Raw genomic sequence first — 21,343 nt, 5'->3', positions numbered from 1 at the left:
ATTCCATCCCTGTCATCATTTCAGTCACCCTTCATGATGGCTTTTTGTGATGTGGTGACCAGAATTGCACAAAATATTCAAAGTGCAGCCACACCATGGAATGATACAAAGACATTATAATATTCTCTTTCTGCTCTCTGTTCCTTTCCTAATAATTCCTAACATGCTATTTGTTTTCTTAGCTGCTGCTGCACACTGAGCCAAGGATCTCAGCATATCAGTGATGACACCTAGATCCTTTTCCTGGATTGTGACTCTTAATGTGGAGCTCTGCTGCATCATGTAGCTATTCTTTGGATTGTTCTTCCCTACATGGATCACTTTGCACTTGTTTGCATTAAAATCATCTGCCATTTGGTTGCCCAGTTTCCCAGTCTCATAAGGTCTTCGTGCAATTTATATTAAACTCTAAAAAGAGACGTGTTTTAACTGCTAAACTAATCTGTGCTCCTAACTGTTTATATTTCAGACTCTAAACAGAGACTTTAAATGCTAAACTATACTCTAAAATGTCTTTGTCAAATAAAACCAGTCATTAAAAACACAACAATCAAATTGATTGTTGCAGTTGTCCGGTTCTCGCTACATGTGTCGGCCATTATGCTGTGGCTCTCTTCAGGATGTGCTGTAAGGGCTGCAGTTTATCTTTATATACAGTGTATCCTGAAACCTGATTGGCTGGGGCTTGAGGAAAGTCCTGCCCACTTAAATTGTGATCAGCTGTCCAGCTGCTGATATTCAGCGGCATTTAACCATGCAATATCAGCCTGGAGGTCTAACTGCATAAAGGAAAATTGGCAGTGGAGGGGTGTTCTGGGGGTGCAGTTATTTAGGATCCAGCACTGAATATTGCTGGTATCCACATGACTTCCGGAAAGCAGTGGGTTATGTTCAGGTTTACCCCTTCCTCCCTCTCTCCCTGAACAAGAGCACACTTACCTTGGTCCCCCAAGAGTATTGGACCCTCCCAACAATAATGGACCCCCGGTCCATCCCTCCACTAATAATTGGCCCCTCTTTCCAGACCCTCAAATGATAATAGATGCATCATTTCAGATCCCCCCCCCCCCCATGATAAGGCCTAGTACTGGGCCCCCTCCCCAAGAAAAACCCAGTTCCAGGCCCTCCTTCCAGAGAAGGAACCTCCTTTAGCACTCCTAACCCCATACAGGTCCCCTCAGGCCTACTGTACTATTATTCCCTTGTGGTCTAGTGCAGTGTTCTTCAATGCAGGTTAGAGACCCCCATTGACTTTCTGGGAGGGGTGGGGTGTTCTACTCTGCAACTCTACCCAGGCTAGAGTTACGTAGACGTCTGGATTTTCCCAGACATGTCCTCTTTTTTAGAGGACTGTCCAGACTTCTTTCTAAATTTGAAGAGTTTGTCCAGGTTTTCCTCTCCCATGTCCCCCCACTTACCTTCTCCACTGAATATTTAATCTTTGGGCCGACCGGCAGCAACAGCTACGAGATGAGCCTGCTGATGTTGGCCTGCCCCAGAAGCCTTCATGCTGCAGCTGCCCTGCCTACTCGGGAACAAGAAATGAAGGCTTCTGGGTGAGGCTTACCTCATTGCTGTTGCCAGCCAGCCCAAAGATTAAATATAGAAACATAATTGCAGATAAAGGCCAAATGGCCAATCCAGTCTGCCCATCCACAGAAACCATTATCTCTTTCTCTCTAAGAGATCACATGTGCATATCCCATGCTTTCTTGAATTCAGACACAGGAGGTAGGTGGGGGACAGGGAAGAGGCACTCGATTCTGGGCTGGGCTGGGCTGGGCTGGGGCTGGAGAGACAAAAAGCCTGCACCACCAGATCCTGCTGGGGGAGGAAAGAGAGAGAAGCACCCGCAAGAGGGGGGGTTGGGGGAAAAGAGAGCGAGCGAGAAAGAAGCACCCTTGGTGGAGGGGGGTTGGAGGGAGAGTGAGAGAGAGAAGCAACCATAGGGGGGTTGGAGGGAGAGAGAGAGATGCTCCTGCAGGAGAGGGGTTAGAGCAGGGGTGTCAAACTCAATCACATAAGGGGCAGAAATCTAAAACATAGGCTAAGTCGCAGCTGAATTTATATTTAAGATACTTAGCGGTCCTTTTATTAAGGTAAGCGAACCAATTTAGTGCGCGCTAAATGCGCCCCTTAATAAAAGGACCCCTTAGTCTTAGTCGAAGTATAGGGCTCCAACTGCTCCAACCCCACACCGGCTCTGTAATGTAAACAAAATAAATAAAAAAGACTTTTCCTCTCTCTTTTAGGTCCTAATTCACGCCTGCTGTCTAATACCAGCTCTGACAGGACACACATTTCAAATCTGACATATTGTAATCACAAAACAGAAAATAAAATGATTTTTTTCTACCTTTTGTTGTCTGATCATTATTCAAATCATGTTGTGGTCCCAGGCTCTGGTTATCTTCTGATTACTCACTTGCCAGAGTCTCCTTTTTTCTTCCCTTCTGTTTTCCTTCCCTCCCCTGGAGGTCCGGCATCTTTCCTTTTGACCCAAAATTTAACCCTCTGTTCCTTCCCTCCCTCCATCCCGGCAGCTGAAGACAGGCACCTCCACCCTGCGGTCTGAGACAGGAGGGAGCATCCACAATGCGTAGATACTGAGGCAGGAGAGGGCCAAAGTCCAAAGAGGGGCCCAACAGCTGAAAACAACCATCTAGGAAGAAGGCAGGCCACGAAGGTCCCCTGATGTCAGCATCAACCCACCGTATGATACTCAGGCAGGCCCCGCTGGCACCAATCAATCACACAGTCTCTGCTGTGGAGCAACGCACAACCATCTCCAGGTGCAGCGCAGCTTCGCCAATGTGAAAAAGAGCCATGTTGAAATCAGAGCACTGCCGCTGCCGCACCACGTTCCCTCTGCTGCAGTCCCACCCCTCTTCTGACGTACGGGTCCACAGCAGAGGGAACATGCTGTTGAGGCTACGGCAGCCTGCTAGGATCATTACAGCCGACCTACGATCCTCTGCATGCTGCTTTAATGTGAGACCGGGAAGCCGCGTGAACTTAAGCTGATGCGGGTTAAAAAATGTCTGCCAGTGGACCAGCTTTAGTTGCAAATTTGTTGTATAAATCTTTATTAATTTTCAATTTGAGAACAAAGTGCATTAAAATATACATACAATTAAAGTCATAGACAGCACTTGCAATCAATCAAAGAATACTATAAATTATTTCCCCCCTCCCTCCTACCCTAATTCGAGAACAAAAACAAAGTACATTAAATTATACATACAATTAATGTCATAAACCGCACTTACATTTGATCAAAGAATACTATAAAATATATTCCACCCTCCACCCCCCCACCCCCGGATGTGTGTGCAAATCAAAATGCCTTTGAGATCCATCCCTCCGGGGTGAGATCCATCTGTCCGTTTCAGGCTGGAGTCAGCATGGGTAAGAGTGACCGGGGATCACTCTTGCCCAGAAGATCCCACTAGACCAGTGGTCTCACACTTGCGGCCCATGGGCTGCATGCGGCCTGCCAGGTACTATTTTGAGGCCCGTGGTATGTTATCATTGTTCTGGATCGTTGCCCGCCTCACTGCTATAACCTCACGAAAGTGCTTTCCTGCGTCTGTACGCTATTGTGAGCTGGAGTGGGGAGGACAATCGTGTTACAGCAGTGAGGTTACAGCAGTGAGGCGGGCAACGATCCAGAACAATGGTAACATACTGAGGGCCTCAAAATAGTACCTGGCGGGCCGCATGCAGCCCGTGGGCCATGAGTTTGAGACCACTGGTCTAGTGGGATCTGGGCAAAAGTGATCTCCAGTCACTCTTACCCATGCTGACTCCAGCCTGAAACGGACAGATGGATCTCACCCCAGACAGATGGATCTCAAAGGCACCGCCTAATACACCAAACGACATCTCTAAACTCACAGGCCACTGCAAATATAATCTGAATTACCACCACATTCTCCGACAACAAAGATACACCCACCTGCTAGGAAAGCTATGTTACCTCCATGTTATATCTACACTGTAAACACTACAATTTAATCCACCCTATGACTACTAAGTCTGTATGTTATGTCTTCACTGTAAATGCTGTAATCTAAAAAAACCCTTGTCTATACTGTAAATGCTGTAAAGTCTGTATTTCTCACTAAAGTTTGTCCTACCCATACTATGAATGTACTCTTGTAACCTGTTCTGGGCTCCTTTGGGAAGAAGGACTAAATAGATGACTAAATAAATAAAATGACTGCTGAGCCCTCTAGTGGCAGTCTGCGGTATTGGGGAACACTCTTACGCAAAAGACCCTCCTAGACTACCAGTGGGGAGTATAGGAGTAAGGAGTCCTTCTCAGGAGGTGGGTCCAGAACCGGAGTCATTACTGTTGTGGGGGGAGATCTGGACCAGGATATTCATTATTGTTGGAGAGGTGGGGAGAGGCTTTGCTCAATATTGACCAGAAAATATTTGGAATCCTATACAAAGGATCTGTCCCACATAAGGGAATTAATTATGCAACAGAAAAACATCTTCAACAAGTAACCATTATGTGGGATATGCGTATGTTTAGATTCTGAAACTTTGAACAGGGTCTTAATACATTTTACACTGATAAATTCTTTCTGGCAAGCCCGAATGACAAAATTAAAGATTTATCGATTTCTTTGAATGATCAGGCCTTTCCAATTGACTATTCCATAAAAATTTTGGGAGTGACATTGGATCGATCCCTGACTTTAGATGAACATACGGATGCATTGGTTGGAAAATGCTTCTCGGTATTGTGGAAACTAAGATCTATCATAAAATATTTTGATGCTGTATCATTTCGTTTATTGGTTCAATCTTCCATTCTAAGTATGCTTGACTACTGTAATATCATTTACTTGGGAACTTTTAAGAAAACCCTTCAACGACTTCAAGTTATTCAAAACTCAGCTGTTAGATTGATCTTTGGTTTAAAAAAAATGGGAACATATAAGTCCCTATTATCAAAAATTACACTGGTTGCCCCTGGAAGCAAGAGTTCTGTTCAAATTCTCTTGTCTTGGTTTTAAATCAATATTTGGGTTGGCCCCTACGTATCTGGTCTCTCATTTTAAACTGAACTGTTCTAACAGGCCTACTTGTAGAATTCATATGTTCACTTATCCTACAATAAAAGCCTGTCGATATAAAAGATTCTTGGATAGAACTCTTGCTTTCCAGGCAGGTAAATTAAATGAATGGTTGGGCAAAAGGTAGATAGAGTAAGTGTGAGGATTGAAGCAAAGCCTGGGAGAGAGAAAAGATACCTTGGGGGATAGAACAAGGGTCTTGCTGGGAGTTAGGGGGTCAAACATAGGGATGCCAGTGAAGGCTGAGGGATGGGGATAGAGAGCTCAAATCAGAATGCTGCTAGAGGGTGGAGAACAGATGAACAAAAAGGGGGCAAAACTTGAGTTATTATATTCATCCTGGAGAAGGGGTCGAGAAAACCTGGGACAACTCAATAAAGGGAAGAAATATAACTAAGAAGTGGAGAAGCTGGAAACTGAAGAGGGACGTTGTAGTGGTGGTAGTGGGGGGTAGGGATATTTCATATGCATATTTTTTCTTTGTGGGAGAATTCTGCACAGGAAAATTACAAATAAAGTGTGCAGAATTTTCAAATATTGTGCACAAAAGTTTCACACTTTTTGCAGAATTTCCCTAGGAGGAATATGGTCTCCAAAACTCAACACTGTCTTCAGTCTGGGTCTCAGAGGTAATGACATCTGTCTCTTTCTTGTTTGGTGACTGCTAGGTCTTCCTTTTCAAAATGTGTTTGGCCCTTAGATTTCTGCTTTACCAATGCATGCTTTTATTGGTGGGCCTAAACCTAGGAGCCAACTTTTCAAAACAATTGGGGTGCTATGGAACGACTGGGGGTGCTAAGGAAATTACTCCTCCCTAAATATAGTCAAAGACTACTTTGTTTAATATTGGGGGGTGCTCAAGCACCCATTGAGCTGGCTCCTATGGGACTAATGGCTAGATTAACTAAGCAAACCGATTGTGTACCGATCGGTTTGTGACCCCATTGTGACCCGATTTTCCTCTGACCCAATTCACTAACCTCTGTGCCGTTCCGATTCCGATCCGTGCATGCAAATGAGGGGAAACGGCATGCAAAGCAGGCAGGGATGCGATTCACTAAACAAAAATCTTGAACACCGACTGGGCTGGCCGATCAAGAAGAAGCGACTGCTGGGGATCAGTTGCTCACCTCCTTTTCGACTGTCCTGCCAGCCCTGAAATAAACCTGCTCTCTGCCGCCCCGACTCTCCTGCTCTCTGCCGCCCCGACTCTCTCTCTCTCTCTCTGGCTCCATGGCTCTCCTGCTCTGCGCCACGATCTGCTCTCAGCCTCCCCCGACTCTCTCTCTGGCTCTCCGCCTCGACCTGCTCTCTGCCTCCCTTTCCTGCAGTGTGAGCCCGTGGTTTTAACCCGCTTTAAACCCGCGGGTTAAAACCACGGGCTCGCACTGCAGGGAAGGGCGTTAGAGAGCAAGTGAGTCAGGTCCAGCAAAAAAAAGTTAACCCCCCCCCCCCAGACAGCAAACACATGCGCAGACCATCTACAGACAAAGTAGATGGTTTGCGCATGCGTCGGGATCGCCCCCATTTGAATATTCTTCCTTCCTGAATCGATCGGCCGTGCCTGGATTGGACACGGATTGGGCAGGTTAGTGAATCAGGCCCTAAATGTATTAAAGTAAATGAACAACTGCACACAACAATATAAATCCCACATGAAAACAAAGAAACAAAAAAAACCCTGACGTGTTCTATATTATTTAGGAGTAAAGACCTCAGAACTCCCACTGTGTCTTTTATAAGTCTTCTCTGTATTAAACCAAGAGTGATCCTTAGTTTGTATCCCTCTTCCTGGAGTGGATTTATGGAGTCCAATGTATCTCATTTCATATTGGATTGCAACCTTAAAAATTTGAGGTGTAACCTTGTTTGGTTTTTTTAAAAATTCTTTATTCATTTTGAAAACTTACAGCAAGCGTACAGGAATATATCATTAGTAACAACAATAACACTTGTAATTCTCATATAATTCTACAAACATAAAAATTATATCCCGTCCCACCCACCTTCTTTCAAATATTATAATCAATTCTATCATAAATATAATATAAACATATAATTTAGTGAAATTTCCAGAAAAACTCCCCCCACCCCCCCCCTATGTGTACATATATTCAACCTTGGATGAAGAATGGTCTTTTACACAACACCTCTTATGTTTCTGTCAAGTCCGTTTTTACTAACACAACATTAAGAATACTGACCCGTTGCTATACTTATGAGGCCTATTGATTATATTGGCTCACAGGAATCTATTTATAGGATCTTCATTGGCTTCAAGTTCTTCAAAACACAGCAACGAAACTCCCAAAAAACATAAGTAAATGGGATCATGCCACTCCCTTACTGAGGGAGAAGCATTGAATCCTGGTATCCCATAGAATTACATATAAATTCTAACTCTAATGTCCAAAATTAACTCTTCTGGAGTCTCTCTTATGCTATTTCAATATATCTATATTCATCTACTAGTCTTATAGACCGTTACATTAACAGGTGCTAGAATATATGTGTGTGTGTCTGTCTTTATTTCTTTCTCTCTCTCTTTCCTTAGCCGCTTTCTGTATTTCTGTCTTTCTTTTTCCTCGGCTGTCCACCCATTCTCCCTTCCTTTTACCTTCCCTGTGTCCACCACCACCCCTTCACTGCTCCCCTTATCCAGCAGCAGCCCTTCTCCCTTTTTTTTAATCTCCCCCCCCCTGTCTAGCAGCACCTCTTTCCTGTCCCCCTATCCAGCAGTAAGCAGTAGACAAAGCCATGGGACCAGACAATCTACACCCCAGGGTACTCAGAGAGCTGAGTGAAGTTTTGGCTGAACCACTATCCGTACTCTTCAATCTTTCCATGCACACGGGAAAAGTACCCCTAGACTGGAAAACAGCTAACGTAATTCCACTCCACAAAAAGGGCTGCAGAACGGAGACAGGAAATTACAGACCGGTGAGTCTTACATCCATAGTGTGCAAACTCATGGAAACACTGATCAAACAGGAACTTGACAAAATTCTAGATGAAGAAAAGTTATGCGATCCACATCAACACGGATTTACCAGGGGAAGGTCCTGCCAATCTAATCTGATTGACTTCTTTGATTGGGTAACCAGTCATCTGGATGCCGGTGAGTCCCTTGACGTGATATATTTGGACTTCAGCAAAGCTTTTGATAGCGTCCCACACCGCAGGCTGTTGAACAAACTAAAATCGATGGGATTAGGGGATACATTCACAACATGGGTAAGGGATTGGCTAGATGGTAGGCTTCAAAGGGTGATGGTAAACGGTACCCCCTCCAAAACGTCAGCAGTGATGAGTGGAGTACCTCAGGGCTCCGTCTTAGGGCCGATTCTATTCAATTTATTCATAGGAGATTTGACCCAAGGACTTAGAGGAAAAGTATCACTGTTTGCCGACGATGCCAAACTATGCAACATAGTTGGCAAAAGCAGTGTGCCTGACTTTATGACGCAGGACCTAAGACAGCTTGAACAGTGGTCATCAACTTGGCAGCTGGGCTTCAATGCTAAAAAATGTAAAGTAATGCACCTAGGCAAAAAAAATCCACACAGAACTTACACACTAAATGGTGAAACCTTGTCCAGGACCACGGTGGAACGTGATTTAGGAGTGATCATCAGCGACGATATGAAGGCTGCCAATCAAGTGGAGAAGGCTTCATCCAAGGCAAGACAAATGATGGGATGTATTCGTAGGGGTTTTGTCAGCAGAAAGCCTGAAGTCATAATGCCACTGTACAGATCCATGGTGAGACCTCATCTCGAGTATTGTGTTCAATTCTGGAGACCACACTACCGAAAGGATGTGTTGAGAATTGAGTCGGTTCAGCGAATGGCTACCAGGATGGTTTTGGGGCTCGGGGAACTCACGTATGAAGAAAGGTTGAGGAAACTGCGGATGTACTCACTGGAGGAGCGAAGAGAGAGAGGGGACATGATTGAGACCTTTAAGTATATTACTGGGCGTATAGAGGTGAAAGATGATATCTTCAGTCTTACAGGGCCCTCGGTAACCAGAGGACACTCGCTGAAAATCAGGGGAGGGAAATTTCAGGGTGATGCTAGGAAGTACTTCTTCACTGAAAGGGTGGTAGATCATTGGAACGAGCTGCCTCAGCGGGTGATTGAGGCCAGCAGTGTGTTAGACTTCAAGAGAAAATGGGATATTCATGTGGGATCTCTAGGAGAGTAAGAATCAGGGAGTGGGTCATTGGTATGGGCAGACTCGATGGGCTATGGCCCTTTTCTGCCGTCAATTTCTATGTTTCTATGTTTCTATGTTTCTAAGCCTCCCTTCCTTTTTCTTCCCCCCCCCCCCGTCTCTTCCCTTGTCCATCAGCACCTCTTTCCTGCTCCCCTGTCCAGCAGTAGGCCTCCCTTCCTTTTTCTTCCCCCTAGCACCTCTTTCCTGCTCCCCGGTCCAGCAGTAGGTCTCCCTTCCTTTTTCTCTCCCTCCCCGTCTCTTCCCCTGTCTAGCAACACCTCTTACCTCGCGTCTGCCCTCCGCCGACAGCCGCCACAGCCTGCAGATGCCGACCGCCGCAGCGGCCTGCAGATGCCAAGAGCCGCCGTGGCCGACAGCCTCCACGCCGCCTGAAGCCGACATCCGCCTTGGGAGAGAGAGAGAGAGATGCGTGGAAGCGCGCATGCGCACTCCTACCTGCGGGAACCTACAGCGCATGGATAACGGGAACACGCTGGTAAGAGTGCGCATGCGCGCTTAGGCTTTTATTAGATGAGGACTCTGCGCTGTTCCCAGTAAAATCTGTTAGAACTACCATTCATTTTTAGTGTAGGAGCTCCCTACTTATGGAATTATTCTGTATGAACAGAACCATCATTCAAGAATTTCAAGAAGAACCTCGAGACTTTTTTCTTCAGAGACGCCCATAGATGTGAATGGCAGCGGAGGGAGTGGGAGGAGCAAGGGTGGTCTGGAAACTCACATCACCAGCTGTTCTTTATTTCTTTTCTGCATTGCTCTACTAAGAATTTTAAAATGTAACTCTTCTTTTTCCTCTTTCTTTACCTTTGCTTGTCATCTCTAAATTAAATCATTTATGCTTACACCACTTTTAACAAACAGCGGTATAGCAAACGTGGAAATAAACTGTTTCTATGGAAAAACTATGGTGTTGGGCAAGACCAAACTCTCACTCTGTCCTTGCACCTACCCCCTAAGCAAGCTTCCTTGTTACCCTTTAGTGAAGTGAAAATTCTTGAGCAGCTCCCACTTCAGTGCAAACTGCTTTCTAAGATAAAGGGCTGCTATGATTCTGGGAACCTTATCAGTCCAAGGACAGAGCACAGCAGTCTACATACAAGCAGGCTCTTGCTTCTTCTCCCTTCCTCATGCCAATGCTTTGCTTCTTTCTGCACTTAGGCATAAGCAGAGATGCCAAATTACCCAGTTCCCAAGTGGGCATTTTATGACCAGTCCTGGTGTTCAGTTTGCATCTCAAAGCAATGTGGGATTTGTAGTTTCTGATCCTGCTCATTGGAATCATTGCTGCGAGTCCCATGTTGCATCAGGATGGGGTGGTCAGAGATCCAGGACTATCCCAAAATCTCCAGCTAGAACTGGTGAACATGGGATCTCTGCATAAGCCAGTTTTGGGGTCTGATAATGTTAGGCTTCTACACTCCTTCAGGGACCCTACCCCGAGGAGAGCCAAACACCATGCAACAAAAACCTGACATAATGCAGCTATTACTTAGAATTAAAAAAAATAAATAATGCAGCTATTACTTTAGATGTAATGTAGAGAAAATTTATAAATGGTTAGATTTTCAAAAAAGGGGGCAGGGGTTCATTTATTATCTGCCTGGGGGGGGGAGGGAGGGGGGTTCCTCCTTGGGTAAAGTTTTGAGGTCATTCTCCCTAAAAATAATATTGAGAACTCACTGCTTGTGGTTCTTTGTTTTCTTGCGGGTTTTATATTGTATGTAAGGGTGTGTTATTCACACCTGCAAAGAATATTCTTTTTCTTATTTTGTCACTGAACTCTGTGCAGGACATGTGGAAATTAATTTTGACAGACAGGAGAACTTTCACAGTATTCACATTCATGTTTGCTTTCTCAGGAGTCCAAATCAAGTTCGTTGCAGAGGACACACGTCCCGCTAGGACGTGGCTACCAGGGAAGCATAAATTGTTGTTTGAAATGTGAGACAACGTCAACCCATCTGGAAACAACAGGGGTAGGATTTTCCAGGTTATTCCATGTTTCCAGCTGCCTGGAAATACATTTTTTCACACGTCACTTCATCCTAAAGGACATCTTCTCTCATAGAAACATTTGAACATTTTTCAGAATAGAATCTAAATTTATAAATTTATGACCCAGTAGGGACAGCTTTGAATAACATAGGCTCCAAATTGTTAAAGTTATCGGTGTGCTTGCCCATGCATTCAAGTACTCAATAGTTGTGTGAAAAAATGAGTGTAACACTTGCAAATATCTTTCTTTTGTTAGAATTTCTTCTTCTTCTCGAAGATGGGTGAGTTAGGGGTATACAGCATTAACCTTTTACAAAACCGCGTTAGTGTTTTTAGCACCAGTCAGGTGGTAACAGATCCGACACTCATAGAATTCCTGTTACCGCCATGGCCAGTGCTAAAAATCGTGCTACGGTTTTGTAAAAGTGGGGGGGAAGGGTAAGTGACGAGGTAGTTATAATAGCCATCTCAGAGACCTGGTGGAAGGAGAACAACCAATGGGAAACTGTGTTACCAGGGTATAAATTATATTGCAGTGATGATGGGAGTGGATTAAATTGGAAGGGGAGGTGTATGCTAAATGTTAAAGAGGGAATTGAGTTAAAATAAAAATTCCTCAGGAAACAGGAATGTGGAATCCTTATAGATAGAAATTTCATGTGTTAGGGTTATACTACTATCTGCCAGGCCAGAACAGAGAAATTAAGAAATGTTAACAGAAATTAGGGAAGCTAGCAAATTTGGCAACAGTATAATAATGAGGGATTTCAATTACCCAACCAATATCTATAACAGGAAAATTGAGTAGTATACTCATATATATATGAGGGGCCGCTGAAAAATTATCATCCCAACCAACAAAGTTGGGGCAGTTTCCATCAAGGGTTATACACTTAGTTCAGTGATTTTCCACTTTTTTTCATTCTTTCAGTAAAGTATGGAACAAAAAAAGTGGAAAATTACTGGATGGTGTATAGCCCTTGATGGAAACTGCCCCAACTTTGTTGATTGGGCTGAGGTCTTTTCAGCGGCCCCTCACAGAAGATCAAAAAACAATGATCTATTCAAACCAAAAAGTTTTATTATTAGAAGTTCTCGGTTTCAGAAGAGTCACAAACTTTCACAAATAACAACTCTTCAAACATTTATTCAATAAAAAGCATGGAGAAAAAAAGACTTCAGTTGAAACCCAAGACTGGGTCATGCTCACGATGGCGTCAGAGCAAGACACTTGTTGAAGCTGCTGTTGCATAAGGTTTCAATTTGTCTGAATATTTTTCCATGCTACTATGGAAAAACACAGAGGAAAAATCAGGAATCAGACCTCCACATCCCCTGGTGTTCCTGCTTGTCATCAAATCTCAATAGTGGGTTCCACGACGTCGACATCAGAGCCCCAGCATGGAAGACTTAGTCCAAGAAGCCCTGCTTCCTTTCTGGGTCAACCCATTGTCCTGAGCACTGTGTCGGTGGAGGCGCTGAGAGGTAATGGTACCAGTCCAGCAGAGGAGGGGTAAAGCTCGGTAAATGTCCTGGTGGGAGAGGCAGCTGTAGTTACTGCACCAGAAGGGCTTGCTTTGGTTCAAGCTCCATCAGTGCAACAAGAAGAGCCCTTGTAGGCCAGTGGAATTGTTGGTCCAAGTGTGGAGGGCGGTGGAAGTGTTGGCCCAAGTGTGGAGGGTGATTAGTGCAGTGGCGTAGCTAGGCAGCCAATTTTGGGTGGGCCTGAGCCCAAAGCAGATGGGCGCAAAATTCTCTGCTCTGCCCTATCTCCACCTCAAAATATAAATACTTTAGCACAAGATCAGTGGTGGAGACCCTCCATAGAGTGTGTTTTGTGGGCACTTTGTCTGCTAACTCCTCTTCCATTAAAACTTTACCTCGTGTGGAAGTCATGACAAGAAATTGTTGCAGGTGGGCTCTTCCATCATTCAGATAAAGACTCAGGGGAGCATGTAAAACAAGATATTTTGGTACTTCATCATAAACTTGAGAACTTGGAAAATGGGGCAAAGGCATGAAACTTAAGAATACTGAATTTTCCAGTTTATGACACTTTTAATAGAGTTTTGAAAGAAGTTCTCAAATATCCTGTAAATGGATTACCACCTCTACAAAATATCTATTTGTTGCCTGGATCGTCAATGCATGAGGTGTTGACCCTACTCATCTTTCAGTAGCTCAGGATAGTGTTAAGGGTTGTTTTACAGGTTGAGTAGTTGTCCATCATAATCGGGATGTATTTCATCTTTTCACACCACAGTACCATGGAAGGTAACACCATTCTAATGGAGGTACTGCCTTTCATAATCATCTGAAGACAAATACCCTTATCCATAGCAATTTGTTCTATATTTTGGGCTCTTTAAGTCAGTCTTCCTAGCTACTTTAATGTGATGGGCTTGGCTAGAAAACTAATACAGATCTCTCTCTTGTTGGTCACAGCCTGTTCCCTTCATGCTGAGGCCCTCTGTCCCTGAAGTGTATGAAATCAGATAAATCCAAAAGTTCAGCATGGGGACAGATCCTTGGGTGGGAACATGGAGACCTCACCGACCCAGAGGACCCATCGCTGCTATGTACAGCAGCCCTGGGCCCAAGTATGCCCTTCCTGCAAACACAGGTATGTTCTTCCACCAAAATTAGCAAGAATAAAGTTTTTGCATGGGATCCCTCTCTCTTTTTGTTGTTAAGTTTTACGTTTTAAGTTTTTTTTTTTTAAGTTTATTTAACTCTTGATGGATCGCCTATTACAAATATTCTAAGCGATGTACATAATATAATAAAACAACTTTAAACATAATAAACCAATAATAACTAACATGAAAAGAAGGAAAGGGGGTGTAGTTACAATATGGGAATGGGAAAAAGGAAAAAACAAAAGGTAGGGTAAAAATTACAAAGCACTTTTGTGAATATTAATGAAAACAAAATAGATAATTTAGAATTATTAAAGGTCATAGGCATCCTTAAACAAATAAGATTTTAATAGTTTTTTAAAGGTTGAAATATCTTGTTCTATTCTAATGTATTGGGGAAGAGAGTTCCACCATTTTGGACCTGCGACGGTAAAGATGTCCGCTCTTCTCGTTCCGATAACTTTTAAAGAAGGGACTGATAGTAAGTTTAACTCAGATGAACGTGAAGATCTTTGGGGATTGTATGGGATCAATGATTTAGATATGAATAGTGGTTCACTAGATTTGAGGGTCTTAAAAATTAAGAACATCAATTTATACAGGATCCTATGGTTAACAGGTAACCAATGTGCATCCTATATATAGATTATATTTAGTTAAAATGGCCAACCTCTTTAGGAGGAGTAAAAATATAGTGTACTTAGCTGCAATAGTAAATGTGTACGTAGGACGATTGATGTGATATAAACCTATGCATATAAGTAGTAGGATGATTGTAATACCACCACAGAGCTGCGTGTATTTCAGTTTGATTTATAATTTGAAGATGTCTGATCATGTTACACCTTTTTACTGACAACTGCATTGACTACCAGTTGAGGCTCGGTTTAAGTTCAAATTTGGATGTATTTGCTTTAAGGCATTATTCGGCTTAATACCTGAATATCTCTTGGATTCGTTTACATTTACTAGCTCAAAACATTCTCATGCGCTATTCACCTTTCCGTCTGCTAAGCGCTGTAAATTTAAAAGATTTCATCAGTGTCTTTTGTCCTTTCAATTTCGGCATGCCTTAAAAACATATCTCTGTATCAAATCCTTTGGAAATTAGGTAAATCCCGTTTATTTTATTTTGTATATCCTTTACCTTTTGTGAACCGCATAGAACTTAACGGTACTAAAGTGGGTTTTGTATTATGTTATGTTATTGTAACACCTCGCAGAAGCTCTTTGTTACTCTGTATAGTAACATCTCTACAGAAGCTCTTGTAAACTGCTCTGAATTGACTCCCCCACTCATTAGTAACATAGTAGATGATGGCAGATGTTCAGAAAAGAAATAAAAACGATACTCTTCAAGAAATCCCTGAAACACTCTTAACATCACAAATACCTTCCTTCCTCCCACCTTCTTCCTGCCCCACAGATACTACCTGTCCTACTCCTTAACTTCTCTTGAATTCACCAATGATCTTCCATTGTAACCCACTATTTATAACTCTTTTGTAATCCGCTTTGAACCGCAAGGTAATGGCGGAATAGAAATCTCTAATGTAATGTAATAAAGACCCGAATTGTCCATCCAGTCTGCCCAACCTGATTCAATTTAATTTTTTAAAATTTTTTCTTCTTAGCTATTTCTGGGCAAGAATCCAAAGCTCTACCCGCTACTGTGCATGGGTTCCAACTGCCGAAATCTCCATCAAAGCCTACTCCAGCCCATCTACACCCTCCCATCCATTGAAGCCCTCTCCAGCCCATCCTCCCCCAAACAGCCATATACAGACACAGACCGTGCAAGTCTTCCCAGTAGCGGTATAGAAGCTCTCAATAAACACAAACATATGGCTAGCACTTGCTCAGGGCTTCTTGCTTCTGTATTGGCTTAATCCTATTGCATACAGGGACTGGTAGTTCCGGATTCTCTCTATTATTGTCTAGCCAGTTGCAGAATACATCAGTAAGGATGGAATGGAGTCAAGCCCAGACTGGAGCAGCAGTGCTGACATAGCCTGCTAGGTGAACAGGCAACTATGGAGACAGTGTTCTCACAATGCCGTCAAGTCCTCTATGACCGCAAGGGCAAAGTCTGGGCTTTCTTTACACCACCTTAATGGTTCTTGAGCAGAAGCAAACGGGAAGGCTAGGTCCTTCCTCTTCTGTGCATTCATGATCTGGCTTTCTTTTGTTTTTGTTGAATTTAGTTTTATTTAGTTGATTATGGGGCCCGTTTTCAAAAGAGAAAAACATCCAAAAATGGCTTAAAGTGGCATTTGGACATTTTTCTTGCCAAAGGGCCTGATTTTGGAAGCAAAACGGGCGCCTGCCATGTGTCAATCACCAGCAGGCAATGCATCCAGAACCGTGTCTTTTTTTTTTTTTTAACATAGATGCCTTAAATGTAGGCCGGCATTTTAAAGGCCTACATTTAAGGCACTGGTCTCATGCCCGCAGAGGCGCATAAGGACACCTACAGATACTTAAGGCCACTTCCAATGCAAACCATGCCCATGCTGGCCTTAAGCATCCCTATGCACCTCCTTAGGCATGAGACAAGCACCTAAGAACGACACCTGCATTTTTTAAAATATGTCTCCTGATTGGGTCGTTAGATGGCAGTATAGGAATTCTATGAGCGTTGGAGCAGTTACCGCCGCTGCTGGCGCTAAAACCCATGCTATGCGCTAGTAAAGGAGGGGGAAGATATTTTTCTGATTGGAAAATAGTCATTTTCTTTACTGGATTTTTGGATGTTTTTCACAAAATGTCCAAAATCGGATTTAGACATTGCATTAAAAATGCCCCTCTATATAATTTAATATTCTATTACAGGGGTCTCCAAAGTCCCTCCTCGAGGGCCGAATCCAGTCAGGTTTTCGGGATTTCCCCAATGAATATGCATGAGATCTATGTGCATGTACTGCTTTCAATGATTGGATTCGGCCCTCGAGGAGAGACTTTGGAGACCCCTGTTCTATTACATCTACTCCGAATTCCTTATGAATGGATGCTGAACATTCAGGTCTCCCACCTCTAAAACCCCTATTTTTTTAGTTTTTAATTTGGTCTCCACAGGCTGTTTTTGCATGATTTTTCTGGTGGCAGCTATCTTGGATTTTTCTCTAAAGCTTTTTTCTGCCTCTAAACCCCTCGGTTTTTTCAATAGGGATGGACTCTTCATAACGTGCTAGCATGAATCCATGTGATAGTTGCACCAGATTGCCGGTGGAGGAGTGTCCATGTACTGTGTGCCATATCGTGCATGAGTAGGGGGCGGGAGCTTCGAGCTTAGCCCCTTCCACATCTTCCAGAGCTGGGGAACCATCCTGGGACAGGGAGATGGGGAGAAAATTCCACATGGTATCCAAAACTGGTGAGGGCGCAAAGCGCCGGTGCATGGATCCCATGAAAGCCTCACTAGTAGTTGGCATTTGTTTATTTTTGCTTTATGTTTATGTTTATTTTATTAATTTGATGAATTGCCTATCCATAATTTACTAAGCGATTTACAATAAGATACATAAGCATTTTAAAAAACATACAAATAATATTGAGTAAAAGGTAAAAAACAGATTCATGAACAGACGAAAACAAGAACACATAATGATAAAAGGGGAAAAGTTACATAATAAATGTTTTGAAAAGAAGAAAGGGAACATTCAAGGAAAAAACATAAGGAGGGATGACTTAACTACAGTAATTAAAAGTATTTGTGTTAAAGACTAAAAGCATCTTTAAAAAGAAAAGTTTTTAATTTATTTTTAAAGAGACTGAGTTCCTTTTCATCTCTTATGTATTGTGGCAAAGAGTTCCAAGTCTGGGGGGGCCACAATTGAGAACATGTCATGACGTCTGGTACCTACCACTTTTAAAGAAGGGACTGCCAGTAATCCTTGTGCTAAAGATCGAAGAGAGCGTGATAAATTATATGGGATAAGCATCCGATTTATCATTTTGCTTTGACTTTGGGCTTCTTTTATCAAGGTGCGCTATGGGGGTTAGCGCGTCGGACATTTCATCAAGCGCTAACCCCCACGGCAAGCCCAAAAACTAACGCCTCGTCAATGGAGGCATTAGCGACTAGCGCGGCAGGCGGTTTAACACGTGGTATTCCGCGCGTTAAACCCCTACCACAGCTTGATAAAAGGAGCCCTTTATCTTGTTCATAATTCACAAGTCACATGGACTCCTGAGGAAGGCATCGTGCTGAAACACAAAGCGTGTTGGGTCCTCTTTGCTCATACTGAATCCAACTATTCGCCTACCCCTCCCTTAAACTCTGCCACTCTAAAAGATTCCTCGACAAAACCCTCGCCTTCCAAGCCACTAAGCTAAACCCATGGTTATCCCAAATGGCCCTCAAGGCCCCCAACTACCTCGACTTTAGAAAACTACTCAAAACCCGCCTCTTCCAAGACCAGGATCCCAACGCCCCTTCTATCTAACATCCACTCTCCCCTCTACATCCTTCCCTCACCCCCCCCTGGCAACTTTGATCAATTTGTTATTGAACCGCTCATAACCCCGCTCAACTGCTGTAAACCACTTGTAACCTTATTTAATTGATGTGAACCGCCTAGAACTCTTCCGGGTATGGCGGGAAACAAAAATAAAGTTATTATTATTATTATTATACTGCTTTTCTGTTACGTATTGAATATTTGATACATCGTTTTTACTGATTATTTTATTAAAAGCACTTTTATTTTTATGTGTGTGTTAGCCTCTTTTGTCTTTCCTGTGTTCATCCATGTACCACGCATTTCTATCCACTGGTTTTCTTGTATATTGGTCTCTTTAGCTCATTTTGTTGGGGGGATTTCTATGAGATGTAGAGTGCCAGGGTTCTCTCTCATTCTGTATAGTTTTGGGTAGTGATGAACACCAGGCTTCACAAGAATTAATTGAATGGTGCTATCTAATTTTTTAATAGTAATTTTACTTTGGTGTTGCAATTAACTAGAAACTCTTTATTGCCTATAGGAATCTCATAGCTTTTTCTTGTAGGCTTTATAGCCAGTTCAAGTGCCAGATGTACTTTCAGTATCGCTCTCTCTTCCCCACTCTCTGTATTGTTCACTGTTTCTCTGTATCATTCATGCCTTCTCTCACTCTTTCTGTATAACACTACATCATTCTGTTCTGCTCTCTCTCATTTATCACTGGCCGAATATGCTCCTTTTTCTTCTCTCTCCACTCTCTCCTTACTCTGTTTCCTCTCCTGTCTGATGCAGGGTATGCAAATCATGATCCATCAAGGTTCCGAGCACCAGCCTATAGTATTGCCAGCCGGCATTTAAAATTTGTGGAGGATTGCTCACCAGGGCCCGGGTATATGGTTCCACCTCACATGACCATGAGGGGCAAGGACGGAATCCCCGCTTATTCCCTCTATGGTCGTCCAAAAGACATCTCGTCATTCAAAACTCCTGGTCCAGGTTTGTGCTTCATAACATCTGTGAGAAATGTTCGGTAGCAACAGCAGTAGAGAGAGATGGTGCAAGAGTGGAGATGGTGTGCATTGTTGTCTGAGCTGGGAATAAGAGAGGGCACGGGAGTTTCGAGATTTCTAGAGGGACTGGCTTAGGGTGAGGGTAATAGAGTGCTGGCTGTGAGGTAAGAGGGTGGAGGAGCTCCAGCTTTGGGGAGGAAGGAATATAGAAGCGTATATTGTAAAGGGAAAAAAGCAGGAGCACTGAATGTTGTGAGGAGAGAGAAAAAGTGGATGGGCAGGCATCGGTCTTTGGGAAAGAAGATGGAAGAGTGCTGGTTTTAAAGGAAAAGAATGCTAGAGCAAATCATCCAGGATTTCCAATCACTGCATGAAGAGCTAGGGGGGGGGGGGAGTTAATACTGAGTGACACAGGCACCATTTAATTTGAAATGTGAACTTATGCATTTAAAAATACAGATATTTTCAGGGTCACTAGCTGTTAAGTGCCGCAATTGAAAATTACCATATGAATATATCTTTTAAAAAATTGTTGAAAACCCTTCTATTTGTTAAAGCTTTCTATAAATAAGGAGATGTCGGTAGTTCTCTCACAAAGACCACATTCTGAATTACATAGTAACATAGTAACATAGTAGATGACGGCAGATAAAGACCCGAATGGTCCATCCAGTCTGCCCAACCTGATTCAATTTAAAATTTTTTTTTTTTTTTTTTTCTTCTTAGCTATTTCTGGGCGAGAATCCAAAGCTTTACCCGGTACTGTGCTTGGGTTCCAACTGCCGAAATCTCTGTTAAGACTTACTCCAGCCCATCTACACCCTCCCAGCCATTGAAGCCCTCCCCTGCCCATCCTCCTCCAAACGGCCATACACAGACGCAGACCGTACAAGTCTGCCCAGTAACTGGCCTAGTTCAATCTTTAATATTATTTTCTGATTCTAAATCTTCTGTGTTCATCCCACGCTTCTTTGAACTCAGTCACAGTTTTACTCTCCACCACCTCTCTCGGGAGCGCATTCCAGGCATCCACCACCCTCTCCGTAAAGTAGAATTTCCTAACATTGCCCCTGAATCTACCACCCCTCAACCTCAAATTATGTCCTCTGGTTTTACCATTTTCCTTTCTCTGGAAAAGATTTTGTTCTACGTTAATACCCTTTAAGTATTTGAACGTCTGAATCATATCTCCCCTGTCTCTCCTTTCCTCTAGGGTATACATATTCAGGGCTTCCAGTCTCTCCTCATATGTCTTCTGGTGCAAGCCTCCTATCATTTTCGTCGCCCTCCTCTGGACCGCCTCAAGTCTTCTTACGTCTTTTGCCAGATACGGTCTCCAAAACTGAACACAATACTCCAAGTGGGGCCTCACCAATGACCTGTACAGGGGCATCAACACCTTCTTTCTTCTACTGACTACGCCTCTCTTTATACAGCCCAGAATCCTTCTGGCAGAAGCCACTGCCTTGTCACACTGTTTTTTCGCCTTTAGATCTTCGGACACTATCACCCCAAGGTCCCTCTCCCCGTCCGTGCATATCAGCTTCTCTCCTCCCAGCATATACGGTTCCTTCCTATTATTAATCCCCAAATGCATTACTCTGCATTTCTTTGCATTGAATTTTAGTTGCCAGGCATTAGACCATTCCTCTAACTTTTGCAGATCCTTTTTCATATTTTCCACTCCCTCTTCGGTGTCTACTCAGTTACAAATCTTGGTATCATCTGCAAAAAGGCACACTTTTCCTTCTAACCCTTCAGCAATGTCACTTACATACATATTGAACAGGATTGGCCCCAGCACCGAACCCTGAGGGACTCCACTAGTCACCTTTCCTTCCTTCGAGCGACTTCCATTAACCACCACCCTCTGGCGTCTGTCCGACAGCCAGTTTCTGACCCAGTTCACCACTTTGGGTCCTAACTTC

General features: G+C 43.3%; 1 protein-coding gene across 2 annotated transcripts in view; it reads left to right on the top strand.

Moving 5' to 3' along the window:
• Positions 1 to 21,343, top strand: part of ODF3B (outer dense fiber of sperm tails 3B) — a 47,545-nt gene that overhangs the window by 10,641 nt on the left and 15,561 nt on the right. The window contains exons 2-4 of one of the 2 annotated variants that reach the window (XM_033957641.1): positions 11,189 to 11,305; positions 13,770 to 13,947; positions 19,198 to 19,401. In XM_033957641.1, the coding sequence (XP_033813532.1) occupies positions 13,839 to 13,947; positions 19,198 to 19,401 (313 nt within the window). In that variant the 5' untranslated portion in view covers positions 11,189 to 11,305; positions 13,770 to 13,838. Of the gene's footprint in view, positions 1 to 11,188; positions 11,306 to 12,376; positions 13,948 to 19,197; positions 19,402 to 21,343 lie in introns of those variants that run through there. The other variant, XM_033957642.1, reaches the window with a different exon arrangement.

Source organism: Geotrypetes seraphini, chromosome 9 (genome assembly GCF_902459505.1).
Source record: "Geotrypetes seraphini chromosome 9, aGeoSer1.1, whole genome shotgun sequence".
In the NCBI taxonomy this organism is placed as follows: domain Eukaryota; kingdom Metazoa; phylum Chordata; class Amphibia; order Gymnophiona; family Dermophiidae; genus Geotrypetes; species Geotrypetes seraphini.
Note: the sequence above shows the minus strand (reverse complement) of the source record. Positions and strands in the feature narration are given on the sequence as shown.